Genomic DNA, 24,011 nt, shown 5'->3' with positions numbered 1-24,011 from the left:
TATATGCATAAACCTAAAATTCTGAATAGAATTTTAAACAGGGAGACTCTGAAGTTCAAAAACAAAGGTGAAGAATTTTTAACAGACTTTCAGAGCAAGGTTAATGAGTAACAGATTTGGTGGGACAGCAAGACACCAGGAAAGTATTCCCTTCAGAGCTTGAGTTCACTCAGAAAATAGAATATTCCAAGTGTTAGTGAAGATTTCATCATTAAATTAACATGAACTCTCCACTCCATCTCATTCTCCAGCTCCTCATGCTTCTCATCTGTGTACAAGGATCAGGTAACTCTTCATTTTTTTCTCTCAAATACATTTGGCTAGAAATCAATGGCAGATAAATACCAGGCTGTAGTCCTTTCACTTCTATAAAGTTAGATGAACAGAACATTATGTTTGGGTCTGCTATGTCAGTCAAGTTGTTGGCAACTAGCAAACAATTTAAGTTGAGCACAATTGAAACAGTGACTTAGTAAACAGAGAATGAGAGAAAAGCAATAAGCATTGCTTCTGAAGTGAGCCCAAGTGGCTGGAACTGGAGAGACTATGAACCTGCTAGAAGCAAATGAGGTCTTTGCAAAGTAGTTGGTTAATTAGTCAGTTATGCGTTATTTCTTGCAGCACATTTGCCTTTTAAGTTTGAGTTTGACATGCTTTGAGGCTCTTCTTGGTCATTAAAGTGTTTTTTATTGTTGTTGTTTGTTTTCCTGTTGTCAAATCTGTTAATTGTTCCCTTTGTGGATTTGTTTACTCCTGAGACACATTAAGGATTTAATAAATATTCAGCTTATGTTACTTTCTAGTCATTTAAAATTATTTGATTAAATAATAACTCAAGTCATCTAAAATCAGTTTGGTTCATGGTAAAAGCAATAACAAATGTTCTGTAGAAAGCTGGCAGAGAAAAAAATCGTAATAATTTCTATTTAGGGAGCTTTCCCCGGAAAAGTACATTTGAATTCAAATAGATAAATCAAACGCTGAATGGGGGGAGACATAAGCTTGTTGCCTTACAGCTGCGGAACCATTTGTTCCCGTGCCTTTCCCAGGATTTCACAAGGGAGAGCCTCAGCAAACTGAGACCGATGGAATGATATGGTCACTCCCCTTCAATGGATGGTTTCAGAACAATGACTCCATCCCCTGAGGTTACATGTGTGAAGGCACTGTAGTGCTGGAGCACAATGGGGACTTTCGGGAAAATAGCCTGCAGGCAAGTAACTCACAGACCTTGAGATTAACAAGCTTTACCTCCTTATTTGTTAAGGAATAAAAGCTCTGTGTTGGCTAATGGGGGCGGGGGTGCTCAGTCCTTGAGGCTGGAGTCTCTTAACCCTGCGCTGCCCGTCTTGCAAGGTTCCCACAGCTCATGTCATGCAGGACGCGACATAAGCTGAGGACAAAAAGAGTGTGACAGGTAGAGGAAACCAATATGTTCATGTTACTTCTCCTTAACTTACTTAAGCATCTGAAATGCAAAGTGGAGAAGACTGGTATTGTCATCAAGTAACAGCATGTAGTGGGGGAAATAAGCATGCAAACAAACAGTGATGAGGGGTATAATAAGTACAATTACAGAAATTGAGTCTAGTTTCTTCAGTTCAGCAATCTATTGGTGAGCTTTATTCATATTGTTGAGAGTAGATGTAATTCATTAAAGGTCCTTGCTGTATACTATTCTACTGCGTAAATACCATAATTTATTTGTCAATTCTACTGTTGGTTTGTATTTGGGTAATTCCTTGGTTTTGAATATTACAAATAGTGCTTCTATGAACATCTCTCTGTACATGGGTTTTGAAGAGCATACGTATACATTTCTATTAAATATATACCTAGGAGTAGATTTGCTGGTCATCGGGTATGCTTATTTTCAGCTTTATTATACAGCCAAAGAGTTTTCTAATTTATACTTTCATTAGAGTGTATGTGAACTGTGTTTTCTACACAACTGTACCAAGCTTGATATTGTCTGTTTTTCATGTTAGTCGTTCTGGTGTATGTGTAGTTCGGGTTTTAATTTGCATTTTTCTTGATTACTAAAGAAGTTGAGCATCTTAAATATGTTTATTGGCCATTTAGACATTCTCTTTTGTGAGGTGCATATTCAAATATTTTGCTCAATTTTCTATTGAGTTACCTATCTTTGGTTTATTGATTTGTGGAGATATATATGTATATTATATATATATACATATATATAAACACTACAAGTCCTTCATCATATACATGTATAGCAAATACCTCTGTTACTCTGTGGGTTGCCTTTTTACTTCTGAGGCTGTATCTTTTGAAGGGCTGAAGTTATTAAATCTTAAGGTAGGCCAATTTTTAACTTCTATTTCTTTATCATTTCATATTCCTAAAAAGGAATAACACATCAAATAATTGTTGATGTGTCTTATTTAAGTAATTGTTGGCTACTCCAGGCAAATATATGTTCTACACTACTTTATTTTTAAAGCTGTGTTTCAGCTTTCACATTTAGATCTTTAATGCATTTGAAATAGATTTTTGTCTCTGGTCATGGTGGAGGGGAGTATATAATTTTCCACATGGACGTCATCATTTATTGGAAAGATCATCTTTTCCCCTATCCTATGCACTGTCTTTTATATTTGTCTATAAGTGTAATTCTCATAGAAGGAACAGATTTCCCAATTGAAGTCCTTACTAAATATTTGTCTTTCTGACCTTAGACTGCTGTTACTGTGGTATCTGGTTACAAAGTGGGAATCTGATGGAAACGTCTTCTTGCAATGGGCTCACTCTTGGAAGATGTAATCATACACATAGAAGCCCTCACAAAGTTTACTCTAGAAGCTCTCAGTATAGTCAGCAGAGTCTGTCTTTATTTAATACTGAAATGAGTAAAGCTGTCCTACAAAATAGGATGGACCTAGATATTACAGCTTCACAAGGGGTCAACTGTGCTATCATCCAAACTGAATGTTGTGTTTTTATACCAGGTAAATATGCTAATATCTCTTCTTTGTTAACATATATGGAAACCCAAATAAATGCCTTAAGTGACCCAACCCCAAGCCTAGGCAACTTACTAACATACTGGTTTGGGTCTTAGGGAACATGGTAGAAAAAAATATTACTGATACTTGGACTGCTTCTCTTACTTTGTCTTTTTTCTTGCTTGTGTCTTTGTTTTTGCTGTGGACTATGTCTCCAATTCAGTCAATTGGTAACCAAACAAGTTATCTCCTTGCTATTGAAGACTCTTGCTGGCTGCTCAAGGCACCTCACAAAAGAAGGTAGCATGTGAGATTGTAAGAGCTGGTCAGCATGGGTGGAGAGACTGCTTCATAGTGTGACTGCTAATCGAGCTACAAGCTGGACTGAGCTAGAAGGGATGTTGTTCATCATGTAAGTCTCTTGGAGACTGTTTTGATCTTAATCACCAAGTATCCTGATATAATCCAACACCCCTCCTCTGCTTCCTGGTCTGAGCTGGGTCTGAAAAGCATTCTGGTTTGTCCCGAGCTGGTCAAACATGTAAAGCAATTTCCAGTACCTGATAGCAGTCACCTACTAGTACATATGACTATCCTCCCCCACTTTACACACACACACACACACACACACACACACACACACACACACACACACACACCATATAATTCTCTGGTACCTGCTAAGCAGCTCAGGGATCCATTTCATCTTGTGGCCACCCAAGACGTGGATCATATGTAAGTGTTCCTTAATAAACTCTAGTAATTACCAGATTGGAGCAGCCAGCCTCTTTCTTCAGTCTTTCCCCACCCTCCACTTACAGAGGTAGATTTTCCGTCCCATGACCTACCCCTGGCTCTGTGTGTATGAACATGGTGATTATGAATAAGTCTGCTATAAACGTTTGTATGTAGGTTTTTCTTGTGGATATAAGTTTTCAACTTATTTGGGTAAATACCTAGGAACACAATTGCTGGATCATATGGTAAGAGTATGTTTAGTTTTGTAAGAAACTGCCGAACTGACATTAAAAGTGGCTGTACCATTTTCATTCCCATCAACAATGAATGAGCATTCCTATGTTTGTCCACTTCCTCACATTTGGTATTGTAATTACAAAAAAAATTTTTCAGCCATTCTAATAGGTATGTAGTAGAATCTCATTATTGTTTTAACTTGCAATTTCCTAATGACAAGAGATTTTGTGCATACTTTTATGTGCTTATTTGCCATTTATATATCTTTTTTGGTGCGGTGCCTTCAGATTTTTGCCTATTTTTAAAATTAAGTTATTTTCTTATTGTTTTTTGTATATTTTGGATACAAGTCTGCTTCGTTTGAATATTTATATCCCAAATTCATGTATTGAAAGCCTAACCCTCAAAAGTTATGGTCTTACTAGGTGGAGCCTTTGGGAGGTGATCAGGTACAAGGGTGGAGTCTTCATGAATGGAATTAATGTTTTTATAAAAGATCCACAGAAATTTCTAGTCCCTTCCACAAGGTGAGAAGTCTGCAACTCAGAGGAGAACCCTCACCCAACCATGCTGGCACCTACTGGTGGACTTCCAGCCTCCAGAACTGTGAGAAATAAATTTCTGGTTTTTATAAGCTATGCTGTCTGTGGTATTTTGTTACGCAGCCTGAAAGAACTAAGACAAAGTCTTATTATCAGATATGTGTTTTACAAATATTTTCTTCCAATCTGTGGATTGTATTTATAGTTTCTTTACATTGTTTGTCACAGAACAAAGTTTATAAAAATAAAGTCCAACTTATCAACATTTTTATTCATGGATCATACTTTTGGTATAATATTAGGGTGGTACAAAAATAATTGTGGTTTTTGCAATTGTTTTTAACCTTTTAAACAGCAATTACTTTTGCACCAACCTAATATCTAATAATTCATCACCAAACCCAAGGTCACCTAGATCTCCTCCTATGTTTTCCTCTAGAAGATTTATAGTTTTGCATTTTTCATTGAAGTCTATAATCCATTTTTAGTTAATTTTTGTGAAAGTTAATTATATTAATTTTTTAAGGATGTGGGTGTTGTAGAAAGTTGAATAGTGTCCCCCCAAAATCCATGTCTATCTGTAACCTCAGAATGTGACCATATTTAGAAACAGGGCCTTTGAAGATGAAATTATGATAAGGATTTCAGGACAAAATCATCCTGGGTTATGGTGGGCCCTAAATCCAGTGACAGTTACCATTATAAGGAAAAAAGGGGACACACAAAGACACAGAGTAGAACACCATGTGAAAATGGAGACAAGATTGAAATCACATATCTGCAAACCAAGGACTGTCAAAGATTATTGGCAACCACTAGAAGCTTGGAGAGAAGCATGAAACTTAGAGCCTCCAGAAAGAACCAACACTACTGACACCTTGATTTAGGACTTCTGACCTCTAGATCTGTAAGAAAATAAAATTCTATTATTTAAATCACCAAATTTGTGGTAATGTATTATAGCAACCCTCAGAAAATAATCAGATACTCAGTTTTTCCAGCAGCATCGTTTATTAAAAAGACTATCCTTTCTCCTCTGAATTGCCTTTGCACCTTTCTCAAAAATCAGTTGATGATATTTGTGTGGATCTATATTTGGACTCTCCATTTTGTTTCATTGATCTGTTCATTTTTTTTTTTTTCCAATACTATACTGTATTGATAACTATAGCTTTATAGTTAAGTCTTAAAAGTCAGGTAGTGTCATTCCTCCAACTTTGTTTCTCCCCTTCAATGTTGTGTTGGCTCTTCCGGGTCTTTGGCCTGTCCACATAAACTTTAGATTTAATTTGTCAATATCCATAAACTAATTTGCTTAGATTTTGATTGCAATTATATTGACTCTATAGATCAAGTTTGGAAGAACTGGTATCTTGACAACATTGGATCTTTCCATGCACATGGAACATCTCTCATTTATTTATTTCTTCTTTGATTTTGTTCATCAGAGTTTTGTAGTTTCTCTCATATAGACCTTGTACATTTTTTGTTAAATTTTTACCTAAGTATTTCATTTGTGGGGGCTGTTAATGTAAATGGTGTTGTGTTTTTAATTTTAAATTCCACTTGTTCATTACTGACATACAAGAAAATGATTAACTTTTGTATATTAATCTTGTAATCCTATAACCTTGCGATAATCACTTAATAGTTCCAGAAGTTTCTGTTGTTGATTCTTTCAGATTTTCTATATATAGACAATCATGTCATCTGGGAACAAAGACAGTTTTATGTCTTCCTTCCCAATCTGTATACTTTTTATTTCCTTTCCTTGCTGTATTGCATTAGCAGAGAGAGCTTTCAGTATGAAGCTTTTAGTATGTTGAAAGGAGTCATAATAGGGGTCATCATTGCCTTGTACCTAATCTTAATGTGAAAGTTTTAGTCTCTGTTAACATATGATGCTAGCTGTCAGTATTTTTGCTGATATTCTTTATCAGATAGATGAAGTTCCCTCTATTCTTAGTTTAATGAGAGTTTTTATTATGAATTGGTGTTAGATTTTAACAAATGCTTTTTCTGCATCTATTGATATGATCATGGGACTTTTCAAATTTGTTGATATGATGGATTACATTAATTGATTTTCAAATATTGAACCAGCATTACATATCTGAGATACATCCCACTTGGTCATGTGTATAATTTTTTATACTTTTTTTAAAAACTCAATTTGCTAATATTTTATTTAGGATATTTACATCTATGGTTATGAGAAATATTGGTCTATAGTTTTCTTTTCTTGTAATATCTTTAGCAGTTTCTTTTTATTCTTTTTAGAGTTTCCATGTCTGTTTACATTATTTATGTGTCCTTGCATGTGTCAACTTTTCCACCAGTTTTTAACATATTAATCATAGTTATATTTAATTCTCTGTCTGATAATTTCAAAATCTATACTATATTTGAGTCTGGCTCAGATGCTTGTTTTGTCTACTTAGACTGTTTTTACTCCTGGCTTTTAGCATGCCTTGAAATTCTTTTTGTTCAAATCCAGACATGATACTTTAGATAATAGGAACTAAAGTAAATAAAACTTTAGCATGGGTTTTATGTTAATCTGGCTAGGAGTTAGGTTGTACTTACTCTTTACTGTAGGTCTAGGTATTAAAACTTCAAATTCCTGTAGTTTCTTTGTTTTTGTCTCCCTTGTTATTTTTGAATTATCCTAAGAACCTTTTATTAGAGCTTGAGCCTTGCAATAATTTCAGTTGCAATCCACAGTGATTATGTTGGATTCCTATTGATAAGGTGGTAAAGAATGGGGGAGGGGAAGTATTTTTAAACCTTACAGTTAAACCTCACTCTTTTAGTGGGCGTGTATCTTCTGCCTGTGACCTTCACAAGTTTCTTATCTGTATTTTCCTCCCCCCACACACACACTTAGATCAGACAGGAAAGCTAAAGGGCATTGGGTCATTGTCATTCCACTTACTTGAAATAAGGCCCTGGTAAAGTTATTTTCCTCTGGAGAATAGGACTTTTTTATGAAAAATGCACTTGGGTTATTTTGACATGGTTACTTTCCCCTCCCATGAGAAAGATAGGAGGTGATTTTTCTTGCTATTCATCATGAGAACCTGGTGGAATTCCTGCTAGTGAAACCTATGGAATTTGTCTCCTCCTTAAGACTGGAGCCCTCAGGAGTTTGTCACCCTCAAGCTAGTTTATACTCAGTCTCCAGAAATGCATCAAAATTATCATTATTCATCTTACATTTGTTAATTTGTGTTTCAATTTTTGTACTCAATAGGTATTTTTTGACTAGATAGTATATGCTAGAAACAGTTTTAGAAACTACATAGCAACGGTGAAGGAAATAGGGGAGTTCATTTTTCTAGTGGGGAAGAGAGGCAAATAAAAAGATAATTATAAAACAGAGATAAGTGTTATTATGGATGTAAGTCCAAGGTAGTATTTTAGAAAGTACATTTCTCTTAATTCATACTGGGTTTTACTTTCAGATTCTTCACATGGGATAAAGCACAAAAATAACGAGACAGCTGTACTGGGAGAAAATGTGACAATTTTCTGCAATTTAACAAATCCAACAGATGTTCTGCAAATTACCTGGCAGAAGATCCAAGATTCTTTGCCACAAAACATTGGCACATATAGCAGTAAATATGGAGAAAAGATTCTTCCACCATATATAGATCGGCTGTACTTCAAGGTCATCGAACACAATTCTTCATCTTTAACTATCCGTGAAGTGACATTTGAAGATGAAGCCTGCTACAAATGTCTATTTAATGTGTTCCCATATGGCAGTCATGGAGGACAAATCTGCCTTAACATTATAAGTATATAAATGTTTTATGTGGAGTCAAAATTATGGGGATGTGGTCTTTGAATGTTAAGGTCCAGAGAAAGAATGTTAGAAAAGGAATGACTATAATAGAGTTCATCTAGGTCAAGTCCTTTATGATACAGAAGGGGGAGGGGGAAAGGAAGCCAATAATGGTTACATAACTTGCCCATTTTCACACAGTGCAGAACCAGGTGTAGCATTTAGGCCTTTCGCCCTCTCATCTAACTATTTTGCACTACACTGCCCTGCCTTAAACCAAGTGGGCAAAATTCATGAACCATAACAGGATTTTCACTGGGAAAAGAAAGGAAAAAGAAAAGAGACAGTAGAAAAGAAGAAAGAGGGAAGAAGACTCTAAGAAAATAAGAATTTCCCAATCTTCAAATTAAAAAATATTGAAGGGATAGTGATAGTGTCACAGTGTTCCCTCATTATTACAACTTTAAAGTATTGGGGATTATATGACATAATTTTAAGGTTGTCATTCAGATGGGACAGAGTTATGGGGAAAAAAACCCCTGCATTCAAGAGCATAGAATGATCACACACAAAGACCCAAACTGAAAACACTTTTGGAAGAAGTCCTCACATAATAAAAGGATAAGAGGTCAGGCAATGCTGCAAGAGATATAAGGGAGAGGCATCAAAGAAAAATGAAAGGAGATAATATTATCCAAAAAAAGAAAAAGAAAGTGGAATTACCAATTGTTTCCCTCAAATTTGAGAACAGTATGTATAAGAAATGAAATTATGAAATTTTGTCAAATGTGAGGAGAGGTATCTGAGAGGGAGATATTTTCAACATTTTGGTTTCATATACAAATTTGGGGAAGCTCGCCATAGAAATTTGGTGTGACATTTGTTTGTTTGTTTGTTTTTGCCTCAGCTGTATCTGAATTAAAAACTGAACTCCAGCCCAATCTTGGCTCTGAAGATTTTCTTAGGTTTATTCAGTCAGCTGTGGGAAAACCTGCTCCTCGAATATCTCTTTTCCCTTCACAAGTCTTGATTAATCCACCAGAGGAATACCTTGCGCACAATCCAAATGGCACGGTGACTATCACTAAAACATACAACATCTGCTTGGAGACTGTGAGATCCCTAAAACTTCAAAACCTGATTGTGCACATGGATCATCCTCTAAGAAACAAAGAGAAGATTATTCCTCTGCCAGTCCAACAAGAATGTAAGTAGAAGTAATCATCGAAAAGGAAAAATATTTATCTTTAAAATTTACTACCAGAAATGTTTGTGTAATCATCTAGTTTTAAAAATGTAAATCAATATTGTACACATCCATGGTTAAAAGAATCAAATAATGATGTTACCTAACCCAGTCCTGCTTCTGGGGGTAGCTGCTCTTATATGGCATATTTTTCATTGTTTTTCCCTACATGCTTTCCCCTGAATTTCTGCCAGCGTTAATAAAAATTAGGCTCATTTACACCTTCTTCAACTTTTCCTCTTCCCGATATAATTGTTTTCTTTCCACTGTAGTTATTTTGCTGCTTATCTCTGCAACGTTCAACAGCATGGTTAAACCTGTTTTTTTGTATTATCCACGTAGAAAGTCTCTCTTAGTTGTCCACTTCTCCTTGCCCACCTCATTCCCAAGCTCTGTCAGTTTGTATCTTCTGTTTCAAAGCCATAATTAATCAGGATATGATTTGCCTAAGGAATTTATTTAAATATTTAAATGATATAATTTCCTATAGAATTTAAATAATTTTTTATATTCCGCTTAACAATCTTTTAGAACTAGAACATACAGTCTGTATATATTTAGTGTAAATACTGGTATTTTGGGTTTTAATCTTCCACCTTGCTATTTATTTTATATTAACTGACATGTTTTATGTTGCTTTCTTTTTTAGAGTAATTATTTATTTTTATTTAATTCCCTCCTCTGTTAGTTTCTTAACTGTACATTTCTTTATCCTTCTGTAGGTGGTTGACAAAATAATAACATACATCCTTGACTACTAAAATCTAACATAATTTCGTACTTTTACTGCTTCCCAGATAATGCAATGAAATCATATCTACTCCCACCCTTTCTGCTATAGATTTTGTGCATTTTAGCTGTTTGTATACACATACCACAATATATTATTTTTGTTGTTCCTGCTATTTATAGTAATATTCCTTTAGATTTACCCTTTCTGTTGTTTCTCATTTCTTTCATTTTTTTTAAACTTTCATTTTTCTTCTGCCTAAAGAATTTTTTCCCTCATGTAGGGGTGCAGATTGGCAATTCTTTTAAATTTTTTGGTCATAAAATGTTTGAATTTTTGAAGAACATTTTTACAGAATTCTTAATTCCAGTTTGATAAGTTGTTTTGTTTTGTTTTGTTTTTTTTCATCACTTTGACAATGAATGGTATTTGACTGGCTTTTGACTTTCTGTTGAGAAGATATCTGTAAATGTTACTGGTGGTCCTTTTAAATAAATGTCCCCATATCCCCTCTACTGCTTTTGATATTTTCTTCTTGTATGTGTTTTACAGCATTTTTATTATTTGCCTTGGGGTTGCATTTTGTGTATTTATCTTGCTTGCATTTCTCCAATGTTCTTGAATCTGTTGGTTAATGCCATTTATCACTTTTGGAAAATTCTTGGTATCATCTCTTCAAATATTGCTTCTGTCCCATTCTCACTCATCTTTTTCTGAGACTCTAATTACAAGTATATTAGAAGTATAAAATAATTAAATTAGATGTATTTTAAATTCTGCATGTGAGAATTCCAATATTTGGATCTTTTCTGGGTCTCTTTCTATGATCTGTTATTTTTTAATAATAGTTTCCAGCCAGTGTTGAATTATTATGTATAGTTATTTTAGACTGAATTGTAGATCTTGTATATAAATAATGCAGAGATAATTGAGTTTCTGAATGTTTTCTTTGTCACAGCTTTATTAATGTATATTTCACATTCTGTACAATTCATCCATTTAAAGTGTGTAATTCAATGACTTTTAGTATATTCACAAAGTTCCTGCAGTCATCAGCAAATCAATTGTGGAACATTTTTATCACCCCCAAAAGAAACTCCATACCCTTTAAACCCTTGTACTCCTAGCCTTAGAAAACCATTAGTCTGCTTTATGTCTCTATATATTTACTTATTCTGTGTATTTTGTATAAATGGAATTATACAAAATTCTATATATTTACTTATTCTGTGTATTTTGTATAAATGGTCTTCTGTGGTGGATGTTTTAGTTGTCCTCCCAAGAGCATGTTTACTTTTAAAGTATGTTGTTGCAGTAAAGAAAAACTTCTAAGTAATATGGAAATATTGTCTTCATTTCCCATTGCTTATGATGAAATTAAGGTGGTTTTAAAATTCATATTGATCACAATAACCCTAAAACAAATTTTTAAGTAAACCAGCAAATTGCTGGAAGAATGCATTTTATCTAAAGTTATTTTAATATGTGGTATAGCAGTAATTTTTCCCTCGGCTTTACACTTTTACTGCATCTTGCTTGGCCCTACAAATTCTTAATGACTTGGTAGTTCTTTGACAATTAAAACATTTTTAACAACAATGCTCGAATTTTCTTCATCTTCTCAGAAGCAGGATTGGTCCAAAATCACCTAGATCATTGTTGGAATTGAATCCTTCCCTTATTATCCAATTTTATACTGGCTATCACCTTTCAGCTTTCATAACTATATTTCCATAGTCTCTTTATCAACAGGGTTCTTATCACCATGTTCTGGAATTAATGTGCTTTGACCCCATTTCCAGGAGTGCAAGAAAGCACAGGTTTCCCCCTCATCACATAGCTTTAGATATTTTCTATAGAGATAGAGAAGACAGCCTGGCTTCTCTGCCAACCAGAGTTTCCATCTCTTCTTCTACAAGGTATCTTCCTCCTTAAGAAAGGTACAAATTCTACTTAATTCTAGCATTTCCCCCCACTTTCTGGATCCTTTTATGTTGAGTATGACAGAATAAGCTTTGGGTGTCAATGATGGTGAGTGAATCCTGCTTATCTCTTAACCTATGATAATACCACCCATTATATCATAGATAATGGTATAAGTTGTCCAGTGGTATTAGTTAAATATTAAGTCTGTTTTCCTAATTATGTTTCATGGGAAATAAAATATTTTTTTCTTCAAGCTTATCATTGCCTTTTATCCAATATTTATTAGTCTCAAGGCTCAGAAGTGTTTCTTGCATTAGTTTGTCTCTTTTGAGGGTTAACCAACAACCATAGCAGTCACTGAATGTGGCATTATCACCATTTGTTTCACTCATCAGATAATCATTGAAGCCATCTATTAAGAATTCTTTTAGTAGCTGTGCCTGTAATAATATCATGTTGAATTATATGGTATTGATAATATACAATCATTTTATCTATAAAAATAATTTTATAAGGTTAAACCTAATATAAGCATACTAGATTAAACCTAATATAAGTAAGGGAATGTTATTCGAACATTATCAAGACCCAACTAACAAAACCTCCTGTCATGAAACTTCAGAGGAAAATTCTTTCTTGCTACACTTTGTAAAAAATATTTGGGACATAAATCCCTGATTCTGCAGAAATCTTGTATAAAGCTTTATTTCCCTGTTTTGTTGTTTTTGACTTCAGGGCTATGTTCACATTTCAGTGCCAAATTCTTCCCATTCAGCCTCCTTTACCCATTTTGCATGAGCCATATTGTATCTCACTGAAAAAGAACATAGCTAAAACTAGAAACTGAAATAAAGTAATGGCTGAATAGTCAAAAATAAATGGTACTAAGTTCCTCAACTAAAACACATGCACTTTCTAAAACTATCTCAGGGAAGAAGTAATTGCTAACAATAATTTCTCTTTTCCTTCAACAGTAATAGAAAATTCAAAGTAGCTTTTTTTTTGTAAAAGTAATGATTTAATGACTATAAGCAGGACAAAGCAATAGAATTGTGCTTCTTTTGCAGACGGGGGACAATGAAATGTTTAGCTACAATTTTCCCATACAAACATGAAACAATATTCATATAAAATAAATACCCTCACAAATAACTGATGGGTGAGGAACACACACCAAGTTCAACCAAAACAAAAAACACAAACTAACAGTTGTTGGGGTTATTCATATTTTAAATTCAACATGCTCACTCTATTTAAAAATTAATACCTATAGACGCTCATAATAAATCGCTTCTATTTCCAGACATTAGAGAGATGGCATGTGTCATTGTTTATACTGTAAAAGCAAATCTTAAATTTGAAATTACTGCTATACCACATATTAAAATAATTTTAGATAAAATGCCTTCTTCCAGCAATTTGCTGGTTTACTTAAAAATTTGTTTTAGGATTATAGTGATAAATATGCATTTTAAAACCACCTTAATTTCATCATAAACCACTATTGAAGACACTATTTGAAGACACTATTTCAAAATTACTTAAAAGTTTTTCTTTACTGCAACAACATACTTTAAAAGTAAACATGTATCACTAGAGAAAGTCAGTATTATGATTTACCAGTTGCTTCCAATGGAAAAATACTTTAGAATTAGAAATCCATATTAAAAATATTCTATGCCCATGAGGCTCAACTGTAGGGTGTCTGCAAAGGTCGAACCAGTTGGGAGGATATTAACAACCATTTCTAAATTCATGAAACACAATATTTTCTTTATAGTATTTATAAATATAACAGGAAACAATACTCTTTCCTGTTATGTCATGTACCGATATGGCATTGTACAACAAACATAATGCCTTCTGATTCTTACAAAAGCGAATTATTCAAACAAGTCAGTAAAATAAATGATAGTACCCGCTTTTAGACATACAGATTGTAAAACTGAAGTTTACTTTCCGTTCATTGGTTTTGTGTATCAACAGAGAAGTAAAAATCAAACAGGAATCAAAATGGCTAAATATGTAAGAAATAGTTATTCACAGTGATATGGCTACATAGTTTGCGTTTTTCTATGCAGTCTTCTTTCTGTTTGTTGAATTTCCAGATAAAAAGCACTTGTCTTCTACATGTTCACAAAACAGCTTCATAACAAGAACAATCAAGGAGAATGTAATATAGGTGTTAGTTGAGAATAACGAACTATGGCCCAATGTTTATATCCACTGCAGAATATTTTAGTTTAATTTTTATATTATATCTAAGAATTATCATTGATAATCACAATGATGGCCTTTTGTTAAACTTAAGTTTCAATGAAAAATGTAAATTATATTCAGAAGGCTATACAGAAAGAAGTGGAGTTTGTGCAGTAGTCCCCCCTTACCTGTGGGAGATACGTTTTCAGAACCTCAGTGGATGCCTGAAACCACAGATAGTACCAAACCCTATATATACTGTTTTTTCGTATACATATATACCTATAATAACGTTTCATTTATAAATCAGGCACAACAAGGGATTAACAACAATAGCTAGAAAAATTCTAACAATACGCTGTAATAAAAGATATGTGAATACCATCTCTCAAAATATCTAAGCACTTGTCACACAGTGTGGTTGGCTGAAGCTGTTGCAATTTGAAGTACAGCAACAAAACTAGCACAAATTTCTTTTTTCTTCTTCACAAATTCATGGATAGAAGATTTATTCTTACCATTGATCTTAGAAACCTCAGCATGTAATTTCTTTCTTTCCCTATTAAGTTGAGAACTTACCTTTTCACTTAAAGGAAGCACCTGACGGTTTCTCTTGGCCTATCTGAATTGCCAGCATCACTGCTCTTGCATTTTGGGGCCATTATTAATTAAAATAAAGATTACTTGGACACAAGCACTAATATACCCTGACAGTCTATGTGATAACTGAGATGACTACTACCGTGTTTCCCGGAAAATAAGACTAGGTCTTATAACATATTTCCCCGAAAATAAGACGAGGTCTTATATTAATTTTTGCTCCAAAAGATGCATTAGGGCATATTTTCAGGGTATGTCTTATATTTTCATGTACAACAATCTACATTTATTCACATACAGTCATGTCATCTTCTCCTGGAACATCGTCATAACATACTTAATGTGTCCATCTGGCTGATGATCTTAACTGGGGCTTATTTTTGGGGTAGGTCTTATTTTCAGGGAAACACAGTAAGTGACTAACAGACAGATAGCATATACAGCAGGGAGACATTAGACAAAGGGATGAGTCACATGCCTGGGGAGATGGAGGGAAACCCTGTGAGATGGCACGAGATTTCATCATGCTACTCAGAACTATGTACAATTTAAAACTTATAAATTGTTTATTTCAAGAATTGTCCATGTAATATTTTGAGACTGCTGTTAACTGTTGGTAACTTAGACAGTGAAAGAGAAATTACAGCTGGGGGACTACTGTAATACAATTTAGGAACGCTGTGGTCAAAATGGCTGTAAAATTGTTGATACTTAAAATTTTACAGTTTTTATTTTTTCTTAAGAGTGCAGGCTCTGGAGTCAGACAGAACTGAATTTGCTTCCCAGTTTTGCCACCTAATGATTTTATATCTTTGGGCAATTTTCTTAACATCTCAGAGCTCCACTTTTCCCATTTGTATCTGATAATGGCACTCACCTAGTTGATATAAATAATCCTTATAAATTGCTTATTACATTGTTTAGGACATTAATCTTAAAAATTAATAATTATTATAAATTTATTTTCAGAGGTTATTACAAACGCTTTAGAAATTCCATTTAAGTAATTGGGTAAAATTTCATCAAGTGACTATATTATCTTTTGCTTAAACATTTTTAGATGGTTATATCTAGGTGAATATTTAGATGGTTATATCTTTTTTTTTGAGATATAACCTTAAGAGTGCTAGGATGATAAATATTATGTCTTCAATTTGAATATACATTAGTATATTTGTTTATAAAATGGAATGTAGCAAATAATCTCATAACATCAATTTGAATGTCAACAAAGCAATGGTGTATCAAAAGAGCACTGTAGATTAAAGGTACCAAAATGGCAGAACAGTGTATAAAAAAGAAGTATAGTCACAAAGAACATGTTTCTGGTTTGTGTTTTTCAGGTACTTCTGGTTCTGGTTATATTAGGCTGCTTGCAGTTTCTCCACTCATAATTTTTCTGTGTGCTTCATTTATCATTCTTTATATTGTTCGGAGAAAGAAAAAGTAAGTTGTGATAGAGAAGGTAGGTAAAATATGGCTAGTTTCAAATCTTAAAAAAAGGAAATTCCAAGGGCTCTGGCAAAATTTGTCATGGAAAGAATCAGCATGGAAAACTTTTCCATATGCTTGGTAATTCTTGTATTCAAGATTTATTCTTGTTCCAATGATACCTTAATTGGGATTGTTATAAAGGTCAGCTGCTAGTAATCATTCATGCTTATGGTAAACTGAGTTTAAGACTCTTTCTTGAGGACACATTTTGACAAGAGACAGCATATGAACTTCAGACAACTGGTGGATGGGTGCCCACTGAGTGATGAAAAAGGCTGAGATTGGAAGCTTTAGATCAATCTACCTGACAAAGTCACGGCAAGATGAAAGTGGCATTACTTTACAGGATGAATACAATAAAATATTGACTCATTTATTCAACAAATACCGTATTTTGCTATATATAATGTGGTTCCATGTATAACGTGCACCCATGTTATTAGCCCAAGCATTTAAAGAAAAAATCTTTCATGTTAATTTTTTAATTCAAATTTGTATTTGTTGACATTTAGGTACTTTTTTTTTGTATTATAAAGGAATTTTAGCATTTATTTTTAACATATTATTGCACAAGAAATTTTATGTAACAAATAATTACAAAACACAAGAACAGATGCAAGGTACAAGAAATTTTATGTATCATTAACAGATTTACGATATTTACGCATCTCATTAGATTGGTGCAAAAATAATTGCAGTTTTTGCAATTATTTTTAACGTTTTAAACCGCAATTACTTTTGCACCAACCAAACAGAAGGCCAAGAACTCTTCGTACTGTAGTTGCTAGTTCATCGTAAATTCAACAAAACTGATTATCATATTTCAGGGTATTATTTTGCATATGGATATCGTTTTTGATTTCTAGAGTTACACTTTTATCTCATAAGAATAAATAAAAGAATTAAACATTTATATAGATAACGAAATTAGTACTACGCATTATAATGTGCATCCTTATTTTTTCCTCACAAATTTGGGCAAAAAAAGTATGCATTATACACGGCAAAATATGGTACTTCTGGGATGCCTATATATTGCTATGCATTGTTCTCAGTAGGGGAAACAGAGACACATCTAACACAGACCAGCTGTTTGCTTTCAGAAGCTTACTTTTCAGTGGGGAGAAGTAGTTAATGAAAAGATACCAAAAAACCCCCCAAAAAACCCAAAAAAAAAAACCCCAAGAAAATAGAAAATACCGTGTAGTGATAAGTACTATTTAGAAAACAAAGCAGAATGACATAATTGAAAAGACTATGAGGCTAGTTTATATTGAGTAATCTTTCTCAGGAAGTGACGTTTAAACTGAGAACTGAATGAAAACAGAAAAAGTTCTGAATGAAGTTCTGGTGAAGAGTGTTCCCGTCAAAAAAAGGAAGTATTAATGTAAATCCCAAGGTGGGAGTGAGTTTGGTGTGTCCCAAGGAAAAATGTAAATGTCAGTGTGGCTAAAAGAATGATTTAGAAATAGAGATGGGGGCCAGAACAGGTAAGGCCACAGGCCTGGAAAGGTATTTGGGGTTTTACTATCTGCAATATCAATCCATTAAAACAAGGGAGTACAAGTACCTAATTTATAGTTTTAAAAGATCTCTCTTGCTGGAATGTGGACATAGTTTCTTGAAAGTCAAGAATGAAAGGGATGAGATTTTTAAGAGACGATTGCCATAGTCAAGATGGGAATCAACAGTGGTCTAGACTAGGATGGTAGCAGTGGGAATTGAGAGATGAAGAATATGTTTAGGATGACAAGATTTGCTGATGAATAAAATGTGGAAAAAGAGTGAAAAAGAAAATCATCCTGATGATTCTAAACATTTTGGCATAGATGAAGAAATCTTTTACAAATATGGGAACGATCAGGGAAAGAAGAAATTTTGGAGGGTTCTATTTTGAACATGTTAATTTTTCAATGCCTATTTGATACCCAAGGGAATATGTCAATTACCAATGTATATGAATCTGAAATGTATAGTGCAGATAAGGACAAGAGTTATAAATTTGTGAATATAGTGGATATATTCGCCAAAGGATAAATCATAAGTTACGACTACCACTATTGTGGAGTAAAAGTCACTTGCAAATTCTATGTTGGTGTACTTTTATACTGAACTAAGCATTGAAAAGATATTTTGATTAATCTTTCAATCAAGAGAATTTGAATCTGAATCTCCCAATTTTCTATTCATAGCATACTCTTACAATGGCAGTACATTGTAATGTATTGTGTTTGTCATAAGGGGAAATATTTGGGTTGTTTTCATCTATGGATACATGGATGTCATTACATGCCTAGGTCAGAGAGCGTATGTGAAAGCCTGCTGAGACAGACTGAAGTGGAGACCCCTATGAGCCACGATATTCCTGCACACAGGTAATTGGCAACTATGTTAATTTTTGCTGTCAAATTTAATACTGAACCTTCTATATTTAATCATCCGTTTGGCAACAACAATTATGATTTTTAAAATAAGTGGAAACAAATGTTTGTTTATGTAATCCAGTTTCATGAACTAGTGGTTCCAAATGAGGCTATATTAATATCAATGTCTTCAAATGTTTCTATATATTCCGTGATTCAGGACCCATCCCACCATCACCAAATAATGACTGCTTTGATTTGTGTTTTTTTCTGATTATTAATAAGTATGATTATGTATTTGTTATTCATCTATTTGTTAGTCATTTAGGTTTCCCCTTCTATGAAGTTCTTGTCTGTATCTTCATGTGATTTCTGGTTGGTTGTCTATATTTGCAGAAATTCTTTATATCCTAAGTTCTTTACATACTAGATCTTGATTACTTCTCCTTATATGACATTACTCTGTTAAATTTATGCTATATCGTTAAAAGAACAGAGTCTTTAATGATTTAATATTATTAAATCCATCGATTTTTCACCTAATAGTTTGAGTTTGGGGTCTTAGTTAAGAAGTCCTCATCCACCTATTTTCACAAAAAATATAATCATATTTATTAGCTTCATAGTTTTCTATTTCATATTTAGGTCTTTAAACCTTTGTACATAATGTAGGATTGATATATAGTTTTAATTTTCATTGTATAGTGAGCTAGATTTCCTAACATCAGCTACTATAAAAATCTCTTCTTCCCTTACTGATGAGCTCTACTTCCAGCTCTCACAGGTGGAACTTTCATGCCATTGTTCAATTTTTTGCTTCTTCATAATTGCGTATGGTTTTTATTACTATGGTCTTTTGTTATATCTTAAAATGTAGTAGGGAGAATTCCTGTTTTGTTTTCTAACTAAATGTGTCTATTCAGGGATACACAAACACATACACATCATAAAATAAGTTTGAGATCTTTAAAAAAATACAGTTGGAAGTTTGATTAGTCTTACATTGAATTTATATATTAATTTAATTTGGAAGTATTGATATCAAATTACAGTGTAGTTTTATCTGCCCATGTATATATTCTCCATTTATTCATGGCTTTCTGAATGTCTTTTAGAAAAGTTTAAAATTTTTCTCTGTCTGTTTTGTGTAATTTTTGCTAAGTTAATTCCTTGGTACTTTTAATTTGTTCACTATAATAATTTTTAATAAATTTTTAACAAAATTTTTAATAAAAATTTCTAGTTGATTTTTAGTGGTTTAGGAACAGTTCTGGATGTTGTAAGTTAACCTGTACTTGGAAACTTCGTTAAATTCTATTAATTCAAAGGTTTTTATGTGTTGATTAATGGTTTTCTATGTAGATGGTCATCTGTCTCTTGCACATAACGATATTTGTTGCTTCTTTCTTTCTAATACTTATGCCTCTTTTATTTTTTTATTAACACCTATTGGGGTGACAAAGGCTAATAAAATTACATAGGTTTCAAGTGTACCTTATCTATATATTGCACTATGTGTTCACCATCCAGAGTTAGTTCTCCTTCCATCACCATATATTTGACCCCTTTACCCTCTTCTACCACCCCCCTCTCCCCTTACCCTCTGATAATCACCAAACTGTTGTCTGCATTTATGAGTTTTTGTTTCTTTATTTGTTTGTCTTGTTCCTTTGTTGCCTTCAGTTTTATATCCCACATATGAGTGAAGTTATATGGTTCTGTCTGACTTATTTCATTTAGCATAATAATCTCAAGATCATTCATGTTGTCAAAATTGGCAGCATTTCATCTTTTCTCATGGCAGAGTAGTATTCCATTGTGTATATATACCACATCTTCTTTATCTAATCATCTATTGAAGGACACTTTGGTGTCCTTCCCTGTCTTGACCACTGTATATAATGCTGCAATGAACATCAAAGTACATATATCTTTACAGGTAAATGTTTTCAGATTTCTGGCATAGATACCCAGGAAAGGGATTGCTGGGTCATATGGTAATTCTATTTTTAATATTTTGAGGAAACTCCATACTCTTTTCATAGTGGCTGCACCAATTTACATTCCCACCAGCAGTGTGTGAGGGTTCCTTTTTCTCCACACCTTCTCCAGCACTTGTTATTATTTGTCTTGTTGATGATAACCATTCTAACTGGTGTGAGGTGATATCTCATTGTAGTTTTTATTTGCATTTCCCTAATAGCTAGTGAGGTTGAACATTTTTTCATATATCTTTTGGCCATTTGTATGTCTTATTGGGAGAAGTTTCTGTTCATGTCCTCTGCCCATTTTTTAATTGGATTGCTTGTTTTTTTGTTGTTGAGTTGTATGAGTTCCTTATATATTTTGGATATTAGCCCCTTATCAGAGGTGTTGTTTCCAAATGTCTTCTCCCATTTGGTTGGTTGCCTCTTGTTTTGTTGATGGTTTCTTTTGCTGTGCAGAAGCTTTTTAGTTTGATATAGTCCCATTCATTTATTTTAGCTTTTATTTCCCTTGCCTTTGAGGTTAAATTCATAAAAAATACTCTTTGAACCCAAGGTCTACAAGTTTAGTACCTATGCTTCCTTCTGTGCAGTTTATTGTTTCAGGTCTTATGTTTAGGTCTTTGATGCATTTTGAATTAATTTTGGTACATGGTGACAGAGAGCAGTTTAGTTTCATTCTTTTGCATGTGACTTTCCAATCAGAAAAAATCTTTTTATTTTATTCAAGTTTGTTCCTTTTTTATTGATCTTTATTTTGCCTTTAGTTTTATTATATTGGTCTCTGTTACTTCATTGAATTCATTGCTTCTTTTGCTTAATCTTGGTATCTGATAAACTTAGTTAAGATGATAAATTAGTTTGGAGTGCTCCTTTAAATGTGTTCAAGAATTTTAAATGTCATTTTTTGCAAAGTTTTAAATTATTTAAGTGATTTCTTGTTTTCCAAATAATGTTTAAAGCAATGTCCATGCTCCATGATGGCAGGGATTGTTTTCCACCTCTCTGTTCATTCTTTTATATCGCAAGTATCTAACTTTCAGGTTTTTAACTTATTTGTGTATGCTGTAATTGCTAACATAATAGCACTTTTTTTTCCATTTTATTTTTAACTTTCATATTTCATTTTAGTAATATTTTCCTTTTTATTCCTATGCTACTTTTCTTTAGGTTTAATATTCTTTTGCAGTTTGAGTCATATTTTATGCTCATGCTTCTGAATTTCCCCCTAACTTACTAAGGACAATACTTATATTTATCTTTAATGTCAATTTCTTAAACATATATATCTTGGCATAATTCTTACCTACCTTTTGTAATCTGATTTCCTAACCAGTTTGAATTATTTAATTATTTGTTGAATTATTAAATTGTTTTTAATTTTTGGGACCTTTCCTCTTTTTTAGATAATTATACATTTTGATAAGTTATTTACCCTTTCTCTATATCTTTCTATGTAGCATCCTCCTGTATTCATTTTTCTGTTATCTAGAATGCTGTTTGCGAAAATGTCTTCAAGGAGAGTCTTGATGTAATAAATGTTCTGAGAATTATATGCTTGATAAAATCTGTTTTTCATTCTATAGTTTTATAATATTTTGTTCATAATACCTATTACAGAGTCTTTCAGTAGACTTTAAAAATTAATGAGGTCCAGCAAAACACCATCTACAAAATATCTACACATTAAATAAAAGAATACAGAAAGATTAAAAATAAAGCATTAGTAAAAGATAAATCTGGCAAAAATGAAAAATAATCTAACAGAATAGTTAAATATGGTTATGAAAAACCATCTATAAGAATGTTTAAAGCACCACTATTAAAATAAACCCAAAGTAGAAAACAAATGTCCATTAATAGTAGAATAGATAAATAAATGTGGTATGCAGTATTTACAGAATGAGATAATATACAGCAGTGAGAATGGATGAACTATGACTACGTGCCATAACATGGAAGAATTTTTCAAATCTACTGTTGAGTGAAAGAATGTAGATACAAATGAGGACATACTCTACGAGCATAATGCTATTTATAAAAATTCACAAGCAGGCAAGCCTACTATAATGCTAAAAGTAGGAGAGTGGTTAGAGGGTTGTGGTGACAGGAAGGGCAAGTAAAGGGACTGGAAGAGGCTCTGAAGAGCTAGTGATATTCCGTTTTTTGTTTTGCTTCTGGCTAGGTAAGTATGTTTACTCTATGACAGTTCAAGTTGTATACTTATGATGCATGTGCTTTTATCTATGAATGATGCATATAATTTAAAAATAAAGTTTTTTAAAAAGAAAATATACCTGTGTCGAATATTTATAAAAGAGAAAGTGGAATTCAAAGTTACATTTTTTTCCAAACACTTTGAAAATTAACTCATGGCCTTCTTGCATACAGCACTGCCGTGTGACATTTAATGTCATGTTGATTCTTTTTTCTTTATGTGTCTGTCTCTTCATTTTTGAAGATTTCACAATTTTTCTCTTTGGTTTTCTTAATTTGATCTTCTTAATTTTACTATAATAATGTCTATAAGTTGGCTTTTTCTTATGTATCCTGTTTGACATTCCATGAGTCTTTTAATCCTTTCAATACGTGTATTTCACGTTTCTGATTTTTCTGAAAAAATTCAGTCATTTTATTATTTACAGTCCTTGGACTTACATCCCCATGGATCCTTAAGTAAAAGCTCTCTCCCTGCACCTTGTCAGAGGTGGCAGGAAAATAGAAAGGGCTTCAGGAGTTGAACATTTCATTAATCTGGTTGTCTTTTTTTTTTTTAAGAGCCCCAAACTCTGAAAACTTGTTAAAATCAGAAGAATCCTCATCATCAGTGCAAATGGAAGGAAATTCCTAGCAGTAAAGAAGAAAAAAACAAACAAACAAAAAAAACGACAACAAAAAGAAGCTTGAATATAGAATTTGATTCTGGATGCAAATAAATGTACATTTATTTTTTTAAAGGGTCTGTTGGTTAAATTCAGCATTTTTCATTTTCATAGGTCACATTTGGGGATACTGAAAAATATTTCTCAAAAATCTTCGTTTCCTACCTGCCTGCTCAGCAGCGCAGATTGTTAGTCCTCCCAGTGCTAATGCAGTTAACGCACGTCTCCCTAATCCCCCGCCCCATTTTCTTCCTCTCTCTGTATTTATAAAATAAAGAATGGAAAAAAGGTGGTTTTTGTTCAAATGCTTTCT

At 33.2% G+C, this 24,011-nt stretch overlaps 1 protein-coding gene across 2 annotated transcripts; it reads left to right on the top strand.

The window, feature by feature from the left end:
* Window positions 1-128: 128 nt before the first annotated feature.
* LOC109448998 (OX-2 membrane glycoprotein) lies at window positions 129-23,990 on the top strand. 2 transcript variants are annotated; one of them, XM_074331980.1, is made up of 7 exons: window positions 129-285; window positions 2,700-2,969; window positions 7,948-8,286; window positions 9,181-9,480; window positions 16,318-16,420; window positions 18,766-18,843; window positions 23,595-23,990. In XM_074331980.1, exons 1-7 carry the CDS (start codon window positions 222-224, stop codon window positions 23,665-23,667), a joined length of 1,227 nt encoding a protein of 408 aa, XP_074188081.1. In that variant the 5' UTR covers window positions 129-221; the 3' UTR covers window positions 23,668-23,990. The 2 variants fall into 2 exon arrangements, with proteins under 2 accessions (XP_074188081.1, XP_019590429.2); XM_019734870.2 differs by lacking the exon at window positions 2,700-2,969 and having other exon boundaries at window positions 135-285.
* Window positions 23,991-24,011: the final 21 nt, after the last annotated feature.

Source organism: Rhinolophus sinicus, linkage group LG01 (assembly GCF_036562045.2).
Source record: "Rhinolophus sinicus isolate RSC01 linkage group LG01, ASM3656204v1, whole genome shotgun sequence".
Lineage (NCBI taxonomy): Eukaryota > Metazoa > Chordata > Mammalia > Chiroptera > Rhinolophidae > Rhinolophus > Rhinolophus sinicus.
This window is presented reverse-complemented; position numbering and strand designations above follow the sequence as displayed.